General features: G+C 39.5%; 1 protein-coding gene across 2 annotated transcripts; it reads right to left on the minus strand.

Annotated features, from left to right (window-relative positions):
- Window positions 1-1,855: 1,855 nt before the first annotated feature.
- Window positions 1,856-15,438, minus strand: Dfd (Deformed). Of its 2 annotated transcripts, XM_066294286.1 has the most exons (5): window positions 14,250-15,438; window positions 9,526-9,558; window positions 3,974-4,157; window positions 3,611-3,838; window positions 1,856-3,076 (listed from the first exon to the last, which is right to left on the minus strand). In XM_066294286.1, exons 1-5 carry the CDS (start codon window positions 14,968-14,970, stop codon window positions 2,800-2,802), a joined length of 1,443 nt encoding a protein of 480 aa, XP_066150383.1. In that variant the 5' UTR covers window positions 14,971-15,438; the 3' UTR covers window positions 1,856-2,799. The 2 variants fall into 2 exon arrangements, with proteins under 2 accessions (XP_066150383.1, XP_066150384.1); XM_066294287.1 differs by lacking the exon at window positions 9,526-9,558.
- Window positions 15,439-21,191: the final 5,753 nt, after the last annotated feature.

Below are 21,191 nucleotides of genomic sequence, written 5' to 3' on the forward strand. Positions count from 1 at the left end.
ACGGTGCGAGAAGCCGAAGGTCTGAAAGCTAGGAGATCAAGGAACCAATTTGAGAATTTGTAATTTCCTCACGGAAGTCTCCGGGAGGTTCATTACTGGGGTTGATAATTACCGGAAAGTGTGCTCCATCTGTTGTAATTATGAATTCAATTACTTTGAGAGCACTGACTCGCAGTGCGGGAAATTAGTCGATAACTCGACAAAATTGAAAAATTTATTGCATCGAAATAGAATAGACTGATCATTCTGATAAATAATAATCGTATATGCGTGCTCATCGTGCACGGTAGTTACGAGCTCAAGCCGGCAAGTTGTGTGGGAGTACTAGGCCCGTCAATGAGCGATGAACGGCAAAAGTGCCTTGAGCCAAATTTAAATAATTCTATCTTGGAAATTGTAGATACTAGATGTTTCATTTTCGGCGACGATAATCATCTATGGGGTCCTGCAACAGTGCGTCAGCCTTCCTTAGCTTCTATATCAGTGAAGTTAACACGTTTTTGGGGTGATATATTACCTTAACCCACCAAAAATTAATGGTTTTTTCTGACGAAAAAATTGCTCCTGTTATATTGCCATAAGTGATTCTTTACAAAAAATTGAGGATTTTTTTACTTATTTTCCATATAAATACCTGCAAGCTTTCGGGACCGTGAAGTGAATAAGGGCACTGGGTGGGGTAAAATAAGACAAAAAAACATTTGAAAAATATAATAATTAATATAAAGTATCCTAATCTACCCACAGCCAAACCCACTATATATAATAACTGTTTTTCAATTATGTTATATACTTCTTTTTATTTCGGTAAGAGTGACTTGGTTAAGTTAGTTTAGGTTTCTGTGGGTTTGGCCGACGCTAGGTCAGGTCAAATTAGGTCTCATTACATTATTTATTATATTTTCCAACAGCTTTTTTGTTTTATTTTACCCCGCCCTATACCCCCATTCACTCCACGGCCCCGCAAGCTTGCAGATACCAATACGGGCAGTAAGTAAAAAAATCCGCAGTCTTTTGCAAAGGATCACGTATTACAATGTCGAAGAAGTCCTTGTTTCAAAGAAGAGACTCTTAACTTTTGGTGGGTCAAAGTGATATGGGTCTTTTTCTCTTTTACAGCGCCCAGTACTGATTTCTGTGGAAACTTGCTGCTGTGAAATTTTCGCGAAACACTTTGCAACGATAAATTTTAGAGATGGGACACATTGCATAAACCATTCTTAAAATTTACCGAGACATCCGAAAAAAGTGCATGTTGGCCCACTATCGGGAGCCACCCTGTATATTAGAAAATGATTCTTTGAGATACGGCTTTACGTGCGGTATACTCTTGCAGAAGAAAAAAATTAAAATTTTTTGGTATAGAAACAAAGGAAACCTGAGGCACTGTGGCAGCGTCCTGTATATGTGCCTTTCACGTACTAAATTTATGAGCTGAAAAATTGGACGCTTTAAAAGCTCCAAGCCCGAAAATGTGGATCACCAACGTGACTGATGAACAAGAGAAAAAAATGTTATTTATTGGCTCACCCAAGCTTGAAAATTCATAACCTCAAAATTCAATCCCAGGAAGTTCCTATATAGCCATGATAATCGCCAATGTGATTATGACCTCCTTCAGGTAATTTGCTTTGGAGGACCCGCCAAATATGGTTTTTTCAAACCGGACAAGGAAATTACGTACTTGTTGGCTGGATAAAATTTGAAAATGTTAGAAACACATTCCGTGTTCTTTACCCTCGGTAATAAGCTCAATTTGTGATTTCCTTCGGGACCATTGAGCCCGGGCCTGCACCAAGCGAAATGCGAGAATTGAGATTGAAAATAAAACATCCAAATTACTGTAGAATTATACATATTTATTTCTATCGTTAGTATATACACTTTATATGTACCGATAATATTCACATTTAAAAAAATCACACTGGGCTCACAACTTAGGTCTAATATAAACGTCGTATTGTATGATGTATTATGTACAGTAAAACCAATAATAACATGTTATAATACACATTTTAATATAGTTATCATATATACCTTTTGTATATCTCTATAATGTAAGTCCAATCGAGATTTTAACTCGCTTTGTACAATTATACAAACACATATAAGACATGCGCGATCCTTGCGGTATTATTACGCAAGGATGCATTTACTAAAAACAAACTTTGAAGTTTTATCTACAAACACCTTAAGGTAAAAAGAAAAATGTCTTTTGTTGATTGCTATAAGTTTAAACTCGCCCTAAAGAGCATTAATAATAACTACAAGTTTCGGCAAAAACGTCTCGTTAAAAGGTAACATTCGCATTAGAAATTAAGGAGGTTCGGGACAACGCTACATTTGTCCAATTTGGTGGTACACACAAAAAAAAAACACCGCAATGAAATAATTTAAACCGGAGATGCACGAAAGAGTTATTTGCAATATTACATAGAGATAACGCTTTCCAACCGTTATTGTGATGCATCCGCAGGTGTAATCAATCATCGAATTAATTCGTTATCAGCAGATTAGTTAAAATAATTCCCGTAAATATCATTTCATGCTTTGGTATGAATTCACTGAATCAAATCCGCGGTATTCTATAGGGAGCATGAATAAATTATGAGAAAATAATGATTAAACCCAGCTATAATAACAGTTTTAGACAAACCTACTTAAAAACCTTCCTAATGAATACCCTCTACAATCTCCTATAATAAGTGAGATAAAAGAACACCGCACTAAGATTCACTTAAAAACCCTCCCACCCAACCTATCACCAATTCATAACAAAACTCTTTAAAAAATAATCCATTACAACGCAGTTAAGTCGTAGTCAGGTTTGATAACGGGGGGTGTTCCTCCCCCGGGTATGCCCCGGCATCCGGGGGGTGAAGACATGGGTTGCATGGGTGGCCCCCCTAGGGCGGCTCCCAAGTGGGTGAGGGCTGGGTCCATCATGGGATTGCTGGGATGCAGGGATGAGGTCATGGGGTGGGCGTGGGAATGACCAGAAATGGTGGTGGGTAGGGGATGGGTGGCTGTAAGGGACATGTCTAACATATTATCGCCGAGGCCGTCGATTGGCTCGCTGAAACAAAAAAGAGGGGATTTAACGTCTGTAAGCAAGAGGATGAAATCTGCAAAGCTTTCAAAGAGAATAGAATATTTTGAGAAGGTTAAGATATTGGACATAGAAGACGCAATCGTTCAACTGACTTCTGTACTACGTCAAAATTAAGAGAGATGAGCATGGGGACTTATAAAGGGGAACTGAATCTGAATCTGGAAATTGATAAAATTCCCCCAAACATACCGGGCGTTCAAATATACGTAAAAAAATAGAATTTCAATCGTGACGAAGATGTTTGTCCAAAGTTACGAAAATATGGCCTCATGAAGACTCGAGAAAGATCCACGGAGTGCGTTTCAAGCGACTTGCATGCCCTCTCTTCGTGGAATGGGAAGCTCCAAAAATATTGGTCACCAATTTATTCAAGCAATCAAACTATGACGCAATCGTAAAAGCTGATGATATCTCAGATCCGGATATCAGAATCATAAGACGAGGAGAGCATGCCAAACTCGTATAAATCATCTCTTGCCATCGGTAGCTATGACTCACCGTGTGTTGTTATTCTTCCTCTTGTCATTGTTGTTCCCCTGCTGCTGGGTGGCGGCGACGGCGCTATTTTGCGCCTTGCCCCCCCGCCCACCGCCGCCCTTGCCCGACGATTTGCCGCTATTTGCCGTCGGCGCCCCCGACGCCGTCGTCGTGACGCCCGCAGGATTCGTTTTCCTCCGGACATTCTTCGTGTTTGGCAATTTGTTGTCTTTTTTCCATTTCATTCGTCTGCAAGAGACAATACAAGTTCTGTTAGTACCACTGTAAGCACCAACAGACAAACATGACCTATATTCGTGACTCGACTAGATATTTCTCGCCAGTCATTTCTCCAAGAAGCAAACCGCGTATAAGAATTTTTACCTGTTTTGGAACCATATTTTGATCTGACGCTCGCTGAGAACCAACGCATGGGCGATCTCTATTCGCCTCCTTCTGGTCAGGTAGCGGTTATAATGGAACTCTTTTTCTAACTCGAGGATTTGGTGCCGGGTGTAGGCCGTCCTTTGCCGTTTGGGTTCCATGCCCGGGGCGAAGGCACCATTTGCTGCAACAAAATCCGAGATCAGGGGCATAATTGCTTCTTAGAACAAAGGTTATGCAATGCATAAAGTAAATGGTTATGCAGCTTCCTATGACGACAATCATTGGTTTTTAGTGTTAATTTAACGTGGCGGCGAAAACAGGATGCCATGGCTGCACTTCTCGTTTTTCTCTCGTCTGTAATTAGTTTAATTACTGTGGATTAGGTATGACTATAATAGACATGAATGTAAGATTCTCGGCAGCGAGATTGATTGGTTCTGATCTTTCGGAATTTTTAGTAATGTCTCCTCAACCGCGCTGGATACCGCTCATGTTAAGCATAGCATAGTCTCCTTCTGGAGTTTGTGGCGCTCCATCGAGCTTGGGAGGGCGAATACCAGTAATCCAATACTCAAATAAATCTGGAGACAAACCTATTAAACAGTTAATGAATTAATCGTTGAAACATATAAATATAGTTATTCGTCAAATAAATACGTAAAGACAGGCAGGGAGCGAGTCCATAAATTAGTTCGTCAAGTGAAACCTCATTTCAATGTATGACGCTCGATTGCATAATAAATTGCTAATGACTAAGACAAAACTCAAATTCCTCCAAAATTCCTTAATCACCTGCTAAAAGGAATTTACGGTCATCAATCAATATTCAGACATTGTCAGGCCATGTGTTATCTGCGTTATATCACGAGGATTATAACATCGCCTTCTTTATTGCTCTGAGACTCTAATGAATCAATTTATAACCGCGAAACAATGTCATAAAGTGCCCTTTATGATCATAATTGTTGCCACCGTTAATCTGTTGCGTTGGTACGGATTGCGCAAGTGATATTTGCGAAGTCTGCAGTATCTGTCGGTTCTGATCCGGGCCTGTTCGATCGCATTTCTGAGCCGGAAGACCTGGCCGGGATCCAGGCCGTCCCGCGCGATGATCGCAGTCAGTTAACTCTAGACGGTCATTAAAATTGGGAATGTGGATTAGTCATGGGGGCCCACTCTATGACGTGAAAATGCGTTTCTATCCATGAACAATTTCTCTACACATCACGTATACTGACAAACAACAATTGATATGTGACGGTGTGCAAGTCACGTGGCCTGACAATCGTCAGGGCACATGTGACAGAAGCTCATTCAAATGTAAATTGACTTTCTAGTTAGATTTCTACTAGGTGGGTCCACACTTGTTCTTTACAAATATCACGCGGAATTTGAAACGCTCAATGACATAGAAGAAGTGGCCGTTGTTGGGACTTTTTGCAAATTTGATATATTTCTTTAATATCTAATAGGTGAACCTGGCTGATCCGGCTTATAACATCATGATTAGTACGCTTTTGATAAAATATTTCGAATATAATTGACTTTGAAGAAGGCAAACATACAACTACATAAACAAATCTTGTTTTGAGCCTCGACAAAATGATTGGAACTTTTTCATTGAAGAAATTACAGGCAATAAAAACAGTACAAACGTTTATTTCAATCAGTATTTAGTGTGGTGCCCATTTGCTCTGATCACAACGCGACACCGCTCCGGCATAGATTGAATTGATTTTACAATTATCGTCCATAGTGATTGATCTATGGTGGATCACGCCTTCTCTAATTTTTCAAAAAGTCCTTGTTGATTTTTGATTTGATTTGATGTTATTTTCCTATCTAGCATGCCCCATAAGCTCGGAACTCTGACGGCCATTTTAAAACATCAATTTTTTCTGCTCAATCAAATGCCATCAATGCTCTTCCATTGTGGATGGTGGTAACACAACGGCCGCTTCTATGCGGTTCATCAATTGATAGCTGGCTCGTTCAATTAAACATGAAAATTCGTATGATAAAAAAACTTGTCTATAAAACTTGTCAAAACAGGTCGCACAGGTGTATTAAAGTTTTGCAAAATTAGTGCAGGTTTGATTGACCTTTTATTAATGTTATAAAGGAGATGGAATTCGACGTTTCAAATGAGTTATTCACGGACGTTTCTTGGATGCAACGAACGTGACGTTCTGTTGATGGGTCTTATTCACGTGATCTTAACGATATTGAAGGACGTCATTACAGTCATTTGATCACGTTTATATCAGACGTTGTATTCAGCGTCGTTTGGACGTTTGGGACACAACCGCTCTTCTCTCCCAAAGACCGAGTGCTCTCTAATAGAGACAAATTACAATTACAAAAAGGTTTCCATGTTAAACAGCACTACTTTTCGCTATCAATTTGTGAATATATTCATTTCCATTGCAACCACCCTGACCATCATCGATCAACTGGCGTAGATAGCATCTCCATGGTAATAGTTTCAGACACCCTGTGGCGCAATTATAAAACCAACGTATCCAAGACATATGGGTTTTTGACCGGCAATGGAAATTTTTCCATTTTCCACACAGCAGAGCTCAAAATAATGGCGTATCTATTACCGGCACACAGGGCTGAATTAATTTGCAAATTACACCGTCCACTATTTCCGTGTTACATAAATATTATTTAAATTTATGATAAATTATGCTCTGGAGTCAATTAATCATTTAGATAAAAATATTTCCGTTTAATATCGATGTTGGGAAAATTATTTTTACATGCTAAGTACGTGTGTGCAACGTTATTGTGACATTGGAAAACTTCTACAAGAACTCGTCCATTTACGTAGTTTCAGATCAAAATTTTCGTCATTCATCAAGGTCCTTTAGGCAACAATATGGTATTGATAAATTGTCAACAATGACTATTAGAGCGGGTGAAAAAATGTGCTTGGATAATTAGTATTGACAGCTTGGAGAATTAATTATTTTCTCTAGCATTGTTCAACGTTGTTCTACCTAATGACCCAAATTAGGTTTCGAAATTTTTCCAATTCCCCTGCATATTTTGAAAATGTACATCTTGCCCCACTACCTGATTAATTCCTGAATAAATTTGCTTATTCTCAGAACGTGACAGCAAAGGTCACTTTCTGCGCTCATGCCTGACTCTGGAAATATTCAAATTAGCGAATCAACTCAATTAGCCTTTCATAGAAATCTCCTTGTAACCAAATTAAGCCAAAAATGTCTAGCCAATTACGATTTATCCTTTCAGTAAAAACTGTGGATTCATCTTGTGGTTGTTGAACCTGTCACCACCTCCTCGTGTACATCTTGCCACACATGCGGGGGAATATTTGAATAACATTTAATTAGAGAGAATTAACAATAAAGACCACTCTTATTGTTGATGTGCTGTATGTTCGAGTTGCTCCTCGCTATGCTGACGATGAACAGCGTTTTCTCTTTGGGCATTTGGATGCCGACAACGTATACAGGGGCGTAGCGCTGTCCCCAACCTTCCTTCTTAACTATAAAGTGGCTCTATGTGAACACACCTAAAAACGTCCAAGCCAAGCTGTCGCTTCTCTCACGCTTAAATATTCCAAATTTCAAAGGTTTCGCTCGTCACCACGAGCAAAGTTTCTAACTAAAATACGCCACTGGATGTGAAAAATGCCCATTTTTGTGCAGACCACGATCAGACCATGAACATCGTCGCGACATGGTCGGCAAAAAAAAAACTCTAAAGAAGTCTTGCTTGGCAGCACGTAATCGGCCATTCAGCATGACTTTGCAGAGTTTTGGAATAAACCAAATTAAAACGGTCGATGTAGTAGAAGACGGCAAGACACAATGTCCTTTTTCCGTTCCGTCCAAATTTGGGGCTGTACTGCTGCAGGTCACTATACAATCTGAGATTTGGGCAGTTGGAAGTAGGTGATCGAGCTGCAGGTCGCAAACTCTTGACTTAACTTGAAGGAACTACGAAAGCACATAATTATTTGGGCACAAATGTCGCGAACCTGTTTAATTTACCTCGATGTGCTGGGTTTCCATGGTACTTATGGCTACAGACTGCCGATGTGAGAAAAAGGCTTGTACAATGTCATCCATCGGTAGGTTTAAAATACGACAATTTAGGTGTGCCCTTGATTTAGCGCAGAATTAGCGACGGCATGGCCCGTGGGAACACGGCATTAGAAGGCAACTTTCGGCAAAATTCGAGACAAGTATCGAGGCCTTTCCGTAAAAAATTCACCGTAAGTCCATTAGAGTTATTGAATTTACCAAAAAATAGTGCAGTTGTTTGCTCTTTAAGAGGACTATGCATTTTTCAATGCTTAAACTTTGGAAAATGTAAAATGCAAAAGCTGGATAATTCAATAAACCTGATATGTGCCGAAATCATTGTGGCGTGGTGTGCAGTTTATTTTTTCTTTGAAGTGTAGTCCTCCACGAGAAGCAGAGTTTTAGCTCGATTTTATCGTTTCAAATTTGCTCGTGTCACGGCCTCGGATTTTAATCGAAAAAGTCCCATAATACTTTGCATTTCTAGAACATTTGGAGTTCCTGATTTGCCGTAAAGCAATGCCGAAGATTGCTTTTTACGGGCTATGAATTATTCAGTAGTACCTTGGAAAGTTTGAAAATTTTGACTCCAGAATGAAGGAGATTTTTTACTTGCGTTTAGTCCTCTCCAGCTCCGGCCCTACATTTTAACTAAAAAAAAAACTGCAAAATGAGTTGCCTGATAGAGAAAACTAACGTGCTTGAGTCGAAAAGTTCAGAACGTGCGAATGCCATTTATTAATCAAAGTTAAATTTATGTATTTTTAGCCACCCGGTAGCAGGTAAATGGGTTCAGTTAATCCGGCGATGCGTTGACGCAAAAAATGCCAGCCACGCCACGACAAGTGCGAGGCGTCATCTGCCTGCTGGGACCGTGGGAGCCCTGCTTTACTGCACGTTTCATAAATTTAGCCTAAAATATCTTGCATTCGGCACGTGTGCAGGCGTCTTTCAAGGAACCGCTCCACCTCCCTGTCTGAATCTGAACTAATCTGATTCAACTCCAAACGCATTTAGAACCGTAATGTTCGCACGAAGAGACTCTTGGTGGACGAGGAAGGTGTCTAATTTTCGCGATCCCGCCAGTGATGCAAATCAACGTCTAATTAAATTCCTTCGGAGGGAAGTGGTTGGAAACACTTTATCTTGGCTAAAAGCGATTTTCCTGAACTCGCGGAAAATATCCGGAAGACATCAATAAAACCAAACCGACTTGTTTAAAACTCCAAGAAGCAACAGCAGAGACTCTACATTCTATATCGTTATTCTTAATCTAATAAATCTACTATTGTAAGGTGCATTTGCGTGTAAAATTTAATAAGTGGTGAAAGCAAATAATAACCATTAAAAGCCAAGAAATAAGAAGAAGCGAAAGCAGACTTCATCTCTTCGTGCGTGTATAAATAATCAACACGAAAGGATCAAACCTTCTATAATATTTTAATAGTATTAAAAGCATTAGTGATGGTTAAAACAATAAAAACTTACTGCCATTAGACGAAATGTCATGCGCATTCGAAACTGAAAGACAAAATGAAAAGGTAATTAATATGACATCACATATACAGGTATTAATATCTAAAATTATAACTAAGTGTTATACTTTGTTTACCATTATTTTAGTCTAGTCCATTTGTCTTGGGTTAATTTTCTTACTGCTAAGTTATCAATTTCCTTTCATTCAGGCATTTTCCCCTTAAGGTGCGTGCAAGCTAATGTCAAATAAATTGTAACGCACTTTTGATTAATGGACAACACTAATGAATAATGAATCCGGCGTTTTAGTTGAAAAACAAAACCAAAAACCGAGAGTATTTCCTGCGACAGATGCACTTAATACATATGAGAACTTTCTATATTTTCCCCGCTGCAATTGCTCGAGATGAAGGAAAAGAGCTAGAAAAAAAAAATCAGTTACGTAACGATCCTTCATCTTTAACCATCAGGTAAGAAGCGTGAGCTTTCGGTTAGATTCGTGAATATCATTAAATTGCATTAACTTAAAAGCAATATGTTTTTATGTTGTTTTGAGGTCTTGACGTGTGCCAATGGCGGTAATATTTCATTTCAAACTCATTTAAAACGGGTCTGCCTTCAGATGAAATTTATTCCACCAAGAGGCAATTCCAAGGCTGAAGACACTCAAGTGTTAAATAATTTTCCATTTTTTTTCGTCAGACTGCGGTTTGCGAATTTTAGTGGCTGGATTCTCTACAGAATCGTGGACGACAATCATAATTGTAATTTTTTTCGAGGCAGTAATGAATTTGATATGGCTTATGATCCATTTAATTGTCCGGTCGTGCTACATTTAAGGTTATTAAATAATTTCGATTTGAACTAGGTCAGTGCCGAGCGATTCTAGTTTGGACTCTTTAACTCTTACCTCTTTGTCTTTTAGCCATTAATGATTTCCACACTTTATCTTTTCTTGCACAATCCAAGAGCATCTGCATCGCCTCTTATTGCTGCACTCTGAACGAACTCTCAAGCTCTCTCTTTTTTCGTTTCAAGAAAAAAATCGAATTTGCGGATTTTTTGAGACCAAACTGTTTGGTCGCTTTGCCTTGCCCGATTCCTCTTTTTCGGACCCGTACTCTAGATAGGTCTGGGCCACCCTGTATTGGCGTGCTGTGCTGCCAGCATAAGTTTAATTCGCTAGTTCCGTTGGGAGGTACAATCAACTGTACATACATAACTGCTCGATGGCTCAGCTAAACTTGAAAATTTGTTTCTTCCAAATGAAATAATTTAAATGACTAATTTCGGGTGATAATATCCATATAGATGTGTCCTTCATGCAGTGTAATTATGAGCTTAATCACACAATTTATTTGGGAGCACTGGACCATGATTTGACCAGCTAGAACAAAAAATGACTTCGTGGCTCGACCAAATTTTACAAATTTACGTCTTCAAGTTCAAATGCTCTCGAAGGCCTATTTCTGTTAAGGACAATTATTTATCCGTGTCCTTCGTGCACTGTGATTACGAGCTCAATCAGACAGTTGGTTCGGAAGCATCAGCGAATACGGTCTATAATTCAACTCGAGAAAAAAATTTCTTGATGAAACTGCAAAATTTGTCCTTTTCTAATGGAAAAATCTAGATTGTTAGTTTCTGTGGTTGAGGGTTTTTTGCTGCTAAAGATTTTGGCTGAAAAATAGGAAAATAAAAATGTTTAAAATTCCTCGTTCCATACGAAATGACGTCAACTATGTAAATTTTTTCGTGGAGAATTTTTAAGATTAATTTCTTCAAGACCTTTTAGTAATTCTTCAAGTGATCGACAGAATTCAGAAACTTTCCCGAGGTCGTCTCGCATTTTCGAGAGCATAATAATGAATCGTGAAGGATTCATAACGAGGCACCCAGCTACCAGAACTGAAAGAAAATGTTTGATGGAAATGCAACATTAGAAAAGTATATGAATTAGGCGGGTAATTAGGTGCTTGAAGTTCAAACTTAAGACACCTTTAAGGGGATATTGGCTGAATTCCAATGCTTCAAACTTCCAAATAAAAAACGTTGGGATTTTTCTCCCCGACCATTTCACAGTAATAAAATTTCTATACATGTAAATTTCTCCCTATCAATCTCGACAAAGCCCCTCTTCAAATCCAACTCAAACATTCTCGAGATACCACAAGGCAAATTTGAAGCTCGTACAGCCTAATCACCATTCAAATTCGTTCAACATCTTCGACAACAAAGCGATGTTCCAAAACATCCCCGGGGAGGTCACAACAGACCTTCAGAGATTTATAAATCGCTGGCCATTTAGCAAATAAAGGATAATAAATTGAAGGTACTTAAGGAGGTATTGTGCGGTCGGAATTTTAGAGCTAATTTGCGTCTATCTCAGTTGAGAAATCTCATCGACTTGTGTGGGGCTAAATGTCGGATGGTCGGAGGTCTTTTGACAAGATTAACAAGGTCATATTCATTTCTGACATATAGAAAGGAGGCCTTCCCCATATGTCTTAAATCATCCCTCTTGAACGAGCAGTAATCGACAACCTTCGAAGGTATATTATAATCTAAACAGTGACAAGCACTTCTAGTGACACATAGAATAAAAAATAAGCGTCTCTTCAAAATCTGAAAGGATCAGCGATTTAAACAAACGATGAGCAATTTATATCTTTCTCAGATTCTCTTGTTGCCCCTTTTGAACGTGATGCGGTTTAAAGATCAGACCGCAGGGGTTATAAATAAGGGTACTGAAGAGCTTTAAATATTTTACAAATTCGCTATTCAACGTGAGATTTTTATTAATGTCTTTCCAGGGTTGTTGGTTGTGGGGGTTTCAAGGATGGTGTGAATGATTTGTGAAGGCAGCGGTGAGAAGTAAGAATTTCAGGGTGGATTGGTTTTGTGGAAGAGGTTCTGTATTAATTTGAATTTGTCGATGTAATATTTTGGTGAGGCTGTTGAGCGGTATTGTTGGTCGAAGACCAGTCGAACAAAAAGAAAAAATGAAGATGTGACGAAGATGAAGAAGTCGAAATAATTGGAACGCGAGGAGAATCCATCCAGCTGCGGGCTGCAGAGAGTCCCCTGTTTCGCCGCCAAAATGATCGAAATGAGTCTGACCGTTCCTGCTTCTTCGACTTAAGATCGATTTCTCTTTGGATGTCGATTTTGTACAATTCTCCTCTTCCACTCGACCGTTTAATGTGGACCAAACACGTGCCTTTGCTATTCACCTATTAAATAGGTACCTTAGGTAATATTAATCTAATAAAACAAGCAGCTCGGATTCAAAGGCAGGAAAAAAGGAACAGGCGCCTGCTTTATAGCCTATTAAAAGTTTGTGCCAGTCATGGGAAAAATAGAAGACCGATATTAATATTTATGTTTACCTGTGCCGTGATGTAGCACTTTTTTACCGGCTTTTTGGATTAGTAGTACCATCCGGAGACGGTCTAGATATTTTGTGCAAAGTTTAATTAACTGGCTGGCTGTTCGCCCTTCATGGTAATTTACTTTTTCCTTCGGAGCCTCATAAATTGATTCCTAATCTTTTCTTTTTCGTTCTTGTAAGTCATTCCACGCAGGCATTCAAGCTCAGGATTTTGCATCTGTCAGTGCAAGAGTCTGATCAAAATAATCTAGAGCTGAATGGATTCAAAGCTGCAGGTTTGGATAGTCGATGAAAGTAGTCGATAACTTGAAGACAGCCATTAGCATGAAATCATGTGTGAGCAATTCACTTTCTATTTTATCTGATCTGGATCGTAAAGAGGCGAAGAAACTCTATGATAATCAACCCTTTCCAGTATGCGACATATAACCCATTTGGTTAACGGAACTTTCGGTCCGAACTCGACAAAATGGACGTTTCGTCCAAGGATCATTCCATGGACCAAATTTGAGATTATCTTGCAAATCCAAGAATATCTGAATGACATTAACATAATTGAATCGACAACTCTGGATTCTATCTGTTGGTTTCAGGCAGATGACTCTGAGATCTTTATGATTTTGGCATCAATTAAAATAGTTGTTTGATGAAAATTCCGGTATAGGTGAAGATCCGTACCCCTTGATTGTCTCGAGAGGAAAGAAATCGCCTTCAGGTTGGGTACTTAACCAAAGTCTTTCTGACCTTGTTAAGAACTTGGTCCAAAAATACAAAAACGGAACTCCAAACAACTTCTTGGATAACTCATAAATCGCCCTTGGCTCATTCCTACTTCCTCCGGATTAACCAAATGTTTGTCATATATCGATGAGTAATAATTTCCTGGCGAGTCGTTAACATTCGATTTTAACATCGATAGTCTGTTAATAATTCGCTCAAAATCTTCGGAAATAACTTGAGAATTTTGGATTCCTGGATTAAATAATACCACCGTATCTTCCGGTGATCCAACGACCTCTAAAGCAACCCTTGCCACATCATCATTTCACTAATCTGCATAATATTATGATAAAATGCCATCGGCATGAGTTGTAGAATTCTGGATATGGTCATTTCTGAATTTGTTGGGAAAATGAACATAATTCGCCATTATACATATTAGTCCTAAACTACACTTTATTCTCGTCAGTTAAGTTTCGTTCACTTGCTAACTTACGTTAAGCTTTACAAGATTTGAGTTGCTAGCTTAGCAAATACCCTTTACATATCATTCAATCATCCACAAATCCCTTACTGCATGTTATCAAAATGTATCTTATCCACACCGCACAGTCTCGATACTTACAAGCTCCAGCCACATGGACCTTTCTCATCCAGGGATAAATCTGCCTGTCTCCATTGTCGTCATCATCATCGTCCTCGTCATTGTTTGTTGAACTGCCCTGTCCGTCGTCGAGCTCATCCTGTTCGTCCGAACCCCCATCTTCCAGTCTTAACCCCAATTCTTGCAACGAATGTCCTACCGGAGGCGAACCTCTCGAGTCTTGTCCATGGCCAACCGATGCCGGACTACACACACTACTGTTCACATCACTCGGTTGAGACACATTCGGAGAAATGTCCGGTATATTATGGAGGATGTTTGAGGGTGTCGTGGTCGGGGGAGGGTGATTTGGATGACCGTCGGGCAAGGAGGCACAGTTAAGTAACTGATTCTGTGGTTCGTGAATGGGTTGGACAGGACGCACTTGATGGATTGGAGGTGAGGGATGGTGCAGCTGATGATGGTAATAGTTACCGTAACCCCCGTAACCGGAATTCGATAAGGGAAGCGACGTTCCGTAGGTGGCTTGGTGATGGTGGTGGTTGTGGTACCCATACTGCAGATGTTGGGGCTGGTTCAGATGATGGTTCCCGAAGAAGTTTTCGGTCGCGGACGGAATATAACTACTTTGACTGTATTCTTCGCTAGGGGGAAACTTCGGGTCGACCACAACCCCCGCCGAAATATGCTGCGGCTGTTGATAACCCGAAACGGGGTTCATCAGAAACGAACTCATAGTCATTAATAATTTTACCGGAATTCTCCAAAGGCAACGACTTGTCGGGAGACGTCCTCCCTTCTCTCCCCACTCCACTCACGATCCCCGCCCACCGGGCCCAATTAACTAACCACGTGACAGACCGACAACCAATCCCGTGTTATGACGTCACCGAGCATGATGGATGACGGGCCCGCGCGGAACGTGTGTTTTAAACACGAGGATTCACTCTAACCAACCTAAGACCAACATATTTTATTATTGTTTATGTTCTTATATTTTATTTGAAACTTTTCAATTTTTTTTCAATTGGCATCACTAAAGTCGTTTGGCGATTATGTACCTGCATGGAATAAAACCGAATCCCAGTGGCACTATGGGGTGGAGAGCACTATAATGTGGCTTTAGAGTCAATTAAGTCCAGAGCACCGCACTAGTAACAACTAAATATCTCGGGAACGACACTTTTCCCCTTCGACTCGACCAGTAAGAGAGACACGAAAGGACTGACTGAAAAGCAAAAGAATAAAATCTACTGGCTTCTATCCCGTTCTTTACTCCACCCATTTTGGCTGCCACTTATCGCTTCATTTTACCTTTCCTCTTCTGTGGGTGGGACAAAGAGAGGAGATTCGTCCTGCTGTTTTGCAGTCGGTGCAATACAAAGCTTGGAGAATGTGGAGTCGGTCTTCTCTCTCTTTCTTGTCGACTCTCTGGGCGTTCTTTTTTTCACTCGGCGTCTTATGTTTGTGCCTGAGAATGTTTTGATGGCGGATCGTATGTTGTTTGGGTTGGAATGTTTTTAACTAATTACCAGGCTTTTATGCGGGGGAATTGATCGTAATCTTTTTATAATGCGCTGTTATTCACACCGTTTTAATGCATATAAATTAAGGCTCATTATCACCGAGAGTATATAATTTGCCAGCGGAATTTTTTCTCGCACGAGTAAAGTTCTTAAAGAGTTGCTGCGCATTTTTTAGAATGTTTTCTTATTTCAATTTAACTCTCACGTAATCATTGCAATTCCGCCACTATAGAAATGGGGATTCTGTAACGCAGATATTTTTCCATTTACGGCGATCATACTTAACGAGCATATGGATGTAATGACGAATTCGCCATGAAACAATTGAACGTCTACGCGAGAGAGCTGATTATTTAAGGCGATGGTTTTTCTGGTGCACATCCATCTCACAAGATTTTATTGCCGAAAAGAAGTCATCAGCATCAAGAACAGCAACGCAGTTTCCAGATTTATCACGCAAACTTCTTTCCCGATTTGCCAACTATTGCCTTCTAAAACATCTCCAGTGAATTGTACAACTTTTACTACTTTTTGTATTAGATTTTGTATTAGACCAAAATGACCAAAGTTCAAATCCAACAATTTTCGATTTTTTGATGATGCGAACCGCATCGCTGGTAATACCAAAATCGTTGATATCGAAGGAACATCAACAGGCGATTAGGACAAAGGCGTCTCGTAAACAAGCAATAAAATTGAAGGTAAAGAAAACAGGGTTTGTCGTCAGAAAATTAAATAAAGCGTATTCTAAATTGTCCTGATAACAAGTCATAAAATGGTCTTTCTTACAACACTAAAAACGATATTCAGGTTGATTGAAAAAGGATTTCAGTTACGAAATTTACGGGGGTGTCGATGGACGATTACACGAGATTCATCACGAATTGGTCATGGAATTCTATTTCTAGACAAAGAAGTTCGAGACCTGTGACTAGGAATTCTGAAAAAAGACCGAGAACGAACGTTTCTCCTAGAAAACTGTTATAAAGTGATGGTGGTTGTACTGCGACAGTTTCCATATCATACCTTTTTCTAATTCTTCCTCACTTGTGTCATTGAATGTGAATGTGTTTCGGTGAAATTTTACTTTTTCTTGGCTTTTTAGCGACACATTCTTCACTTTGCAGAAATTCCTATCACATTGTGCAATTAAGAATTGCCTTTCATCATATCGATTTCCTCACTGACCTTCGATATTCTTGATAATTCTAACGCGATGCTTTCATTTTGTCCTTTAACTCTTCGAGATAATTATCACTTATACCTTGGACCAATTTATGTGAAACTTCAAGTGAACTTTCCAGTAAAATCCGTTACTTAAATTTAGCGCACCATCCGGGTCTACAATCTATATATTTCTAATTTATAGCACGGTTAGGCCGAAACTCTAACTAGAAACATTTTTTATTTGAAAATTCTTAGAAATGGTATTTTAATGAAATTTGTTGATAGCGCTGGGGTAAATACCATCAGGATCGTGTGTAATTTCTATTAAGTTGGCCGAGTTTAGTTCTGGGTCTAGAGCCTCGTCTTTGCCATTCGTCAACACCAGGGATCCCTTTCCAAATGTTCCAATGTCAATGTCCACGACCACTCATAAATTTATCAACTCCTCTATCATGATCTTTACTTGTTCTCCTTATTTTAAATTTTTTCTCTTTTTCACTTGCTTGTGTACACTTTCCTGCAGCTATGAAAGCAGAACCAGGAAATAAAAATAAAACTATAAGAACTCGTGCAACGAAATTTCAATCCTCACGAAAAGTGAAGAAAACAAAGGCATTCGATTTCAGGTACGGGCTCAGCACGAAATCATTGTTTGAAAGCGCTCCAAGTGATTGCAGTCAAGGGGTTACATTGCATTTCTATGATTTATTATCAGGATTGGTTCCGGGTTTTGAAATGTTGGTCAAGGATTTTTAAAAACCTCGGCCGTTGGCCATATATTATAGTTATGTGCCGGGATTAGCGTAGCCAATCGCAAATATTATCCGCGATAACTGATAATGGTCGTCTTGAAGATGCAACTGTTAATGAAGCCTGAAGATTGATAACCGGGATTATTGCTGAAGATGGACGCTTGTAATGAAGATTAATTTTTAGTCTTTTTTTAACTTGGGGATGAATGTAGTGTACTAATAGGTTTCCTCTTGATCTAAAAACAAAATAAGTTCGGTCCAAATCTAGGACGTTTAAAGCTGTAATAACAGACAAATCGACGGGAAATTAATGATTTTTCTGATTTTATAATAAATGGAACGTCTGACAGTAGAATAGAGTAATCCAGTGAGTTTAACCGGCACAATGGTCCCTTCCTAAGCCCGGGATGAGAAATCGTTGCCGGCAAGATGACGGGAAGTGTCCTTGCAGCCCTCGTATCCGGGAGGATTCTTCGAAACCTTGTACCTTCAATCCCAGGTCTATACGTAGCCACAACTAGGAAAATCAATGTATTGGTTTCTACATAGTCTAATTGGCCCTGGCGGGTCTTTCGGGCATCATTTAAAGCCCCAAAATCTCAAAAGCCATTAACCTCCCCTCAAATTTGAAATGTATATACGTTTTGACGTCTGCTTCATATTTCTTCTTCAACGGTGACATGGCGGCGGCAGTCCGTTCAAAAATAAAACATTAAAATGCAGAAGAGCGGATCGACTCGTGACGTCACGAAGTAGGAGTTCGTATCCGGCCTATGATTGATTTGGTATTTGGAAAGGACAATTGAGATGACAACACGCCCCGATGATTTGGTCCTCGGACGGCCCTTCCACTGTCCTTTATTGGGTATTTACATTTGAAAATTAGAAACTGTCATTCGCTCATGAATTATAACTTCACTGACGTATCCGCGTTGAACTCGAACGACTCTTCTCGGTTAAGTTATTTTGAAGTTTCGAGCTCTTCATTGGTTGAGGTCAGTGCCTGGCACTCCGAAACCAACTGCGTCTCATCCTGTGTCAATTTAGCCCATCGGTTTCTGATTCCGGCAAGCATCACCTGGTGCATCTTTGTGGTGTCTTTCACTTTTCGAGATGCCCATTGAGTATTTAAACTCGGTGACTGTTGTGTTGGACTATTCAGTTTACTAGAGGAAACAATTCTTTATTAACCAGGCTGAAATAAGTTGAATATGTTTATTCACTTTTTTCCTATTTTTTTTTTTGGACAGAAATACTAGATGTAATTGTGATCTACTGTACTAAAAGCCAATTTCAAATTACTATTAACATTAATTAACGGAATCTATCTTGAAGAAATCTGGAAATCTTCAGCGAATCTTTCAAAACTGTTCTCCGAATTAAAACATTAATAGATGGCGATTTATTCAGGAGAATCTGAGGGGTTTACTAACCAGAATTAATTTAAATTAGCCTTCACAACTTCATAGTTTTAATGTCTTTTTAACACTGTACTTAGCGGGCAAACTCATTATGATTTGCGATTTATAAGAGTAATATTGTAAGAAGAATCTGATGATCTCGCTAACTTGGGCGAATTTTTAATTTTTCTCGGGGAAAATCTGTTTATTATTAATCCTCAGACGCACATTTCAATCGACTAATTTCAGTTTAAACTATTTCTCCTCTGCCCAGTTCCCCTGCCGTTACAAGAAATCCGTAGCATCATCTTCCCCTTACCAAATTTCAAATCTCAAAGACTCTGCCACAGCTCCAGACTCTGTATCAACTTCACCTGGTTCCTCGCTGCAGAATGAACGCTTGCAGCGTCTCCTTGTAGCTTCTCCAATCGAAAGCTGTCCTTCACTAGCAGCTTTAAAGAGATCCTGAGATGCCCGCAACATGGGCTCAGAATGTCTAAAGAACGTGATGGTGATTTTGCAGAGGAAGGACTAGCTGAGGCACAATTCTGCCTTAATGCTATTACGGGTTCCAAACGGCTCGATTCTTGTTGAATTAAATATGATTTTATGTTTTTGGAGAATTTTCTTTTATGGCGAATGACGACAAAGTGAGATTTGTTAGGTTTAAGGTTGTTGGAGGTTTTAGTGAGTTGAGCTGAGTGAAAATGCCACAGATGACGGGAAGATTAATTATACCAGTGAGAAAAGCTCTTTGTTGAGAGTTTGCTTGTCCCAGGCGACTCTGGATTTTGGTCCTACAAGAGACATTGTGGCCCTGTCATAGAGCCGTGGACAGGTACACCTTGAGACGTCTATGCAGGCCCATTCAAAGTTCGGTGTAAAGAATTTAGGAGCCCACTTTTGAGGTCCAAATAAGGCTTTCTTCCCTCCAAAAGTGGGTTCGCAAATGCTTAGTTTCCGATGTACAAGGTGTCAAAATGCTATTATTGTCACAATTGTTAGCGGACTATGACTGAGTAGCTCGACACTTCTAAGCGTTTCCTGTCAAATGTGATGAAATCTAAAATTCTTGAAAACCTCGCAGGCAGAAAACAGATTATTACAAAAAAATGAAATAAAAAAATTGCGAAATTTGTTGGAACTGAACGGTAATGAGATCGAGGTACCGGTGAAATTTTAAAAACCTGATGAAACGTACTAACTCTCAGCTAAGCTAAATTGTCAAACAAATCGACAAAAACTGCGTAGAGTTGTCAAACTACGCCCACATGGTCGACTGTGAATTTTGATAGTGACAGTATTTTGACACCCTGTAAATCGGAAACTGAGCATTTGCGGATCCATGTTTGTAAGGAAAAAAGTCTTATTTTGACTTTTAGAATCATCCCGCCAATTGTTTTCAAAGGACCAAAGGATCGTATACGATTCAACATGTGAGAGCGTGATCCGTGGCTTTTCAGGTGCGCGTTCAACTGGTTGATCAATATTATTCACCACGTCAAAACACCTCAATTCCATTTAGGAAACTAATTAGCAACTTCGTGTGAGTATTAAATTCTTCCATCTCGCTCGTTCTCGATACTGAAGCAGGCAATGAAGTGCGTCAAACGAAAGAAAAATCTTCTTTTTTCTGTAGACGTGAACTAGGCAAACGTCACAAATAAGCACTCCTGACTAATTAAACTGTAGGTATATGAAAAATATACTCAGTTGAAATGTGGCACACTCGTCAACGTTGTTACTTTTGAATGTCACTTCACAAAACCATCATTAATAACACGAGACGTTTTAGAAATAAGCCGCAAGATGCGTTTTTTCCACGTAATTTTTTGCTTTGCAGTGCATGTGACGCTGTCTTATTAACTCCGACTATGACGAGTGAAGTAAGACAAATGATTCGCGTAAGCGCCTTTGGACTTGAAAGTTTATTTCCGTGTGCCACTTTTCGGTTCTTAGCCAATTATATTTCCATCCTGGACAACCCCACCTGATCCAGATTTTTTTTTTTTTTAATCGGCCTAAAGTACCAACATCAACCAAACTCGTCTTTTCTATAACATTTCGACCGAACAAGGTTCTAACCAGGGGCCATTATAAAATTAAAGCGGCTTTTGA

The sequence above is a fragment of the Euwallacea fornicatus genome, chromosome 21 (assembly GCF_040115645.1).
Source record: "Euwallacea fornicatus isolate EFF26 chromosome 21, ASM4011564v1, whole genome shotgun sequence".
Classification (NCBI taxonomy): Eukaryota; Metazoa; Arthropoda; class Insecta; order Coleoptera; family Curculionidae; genus Euwallacea; species Euwallacea fornicatus.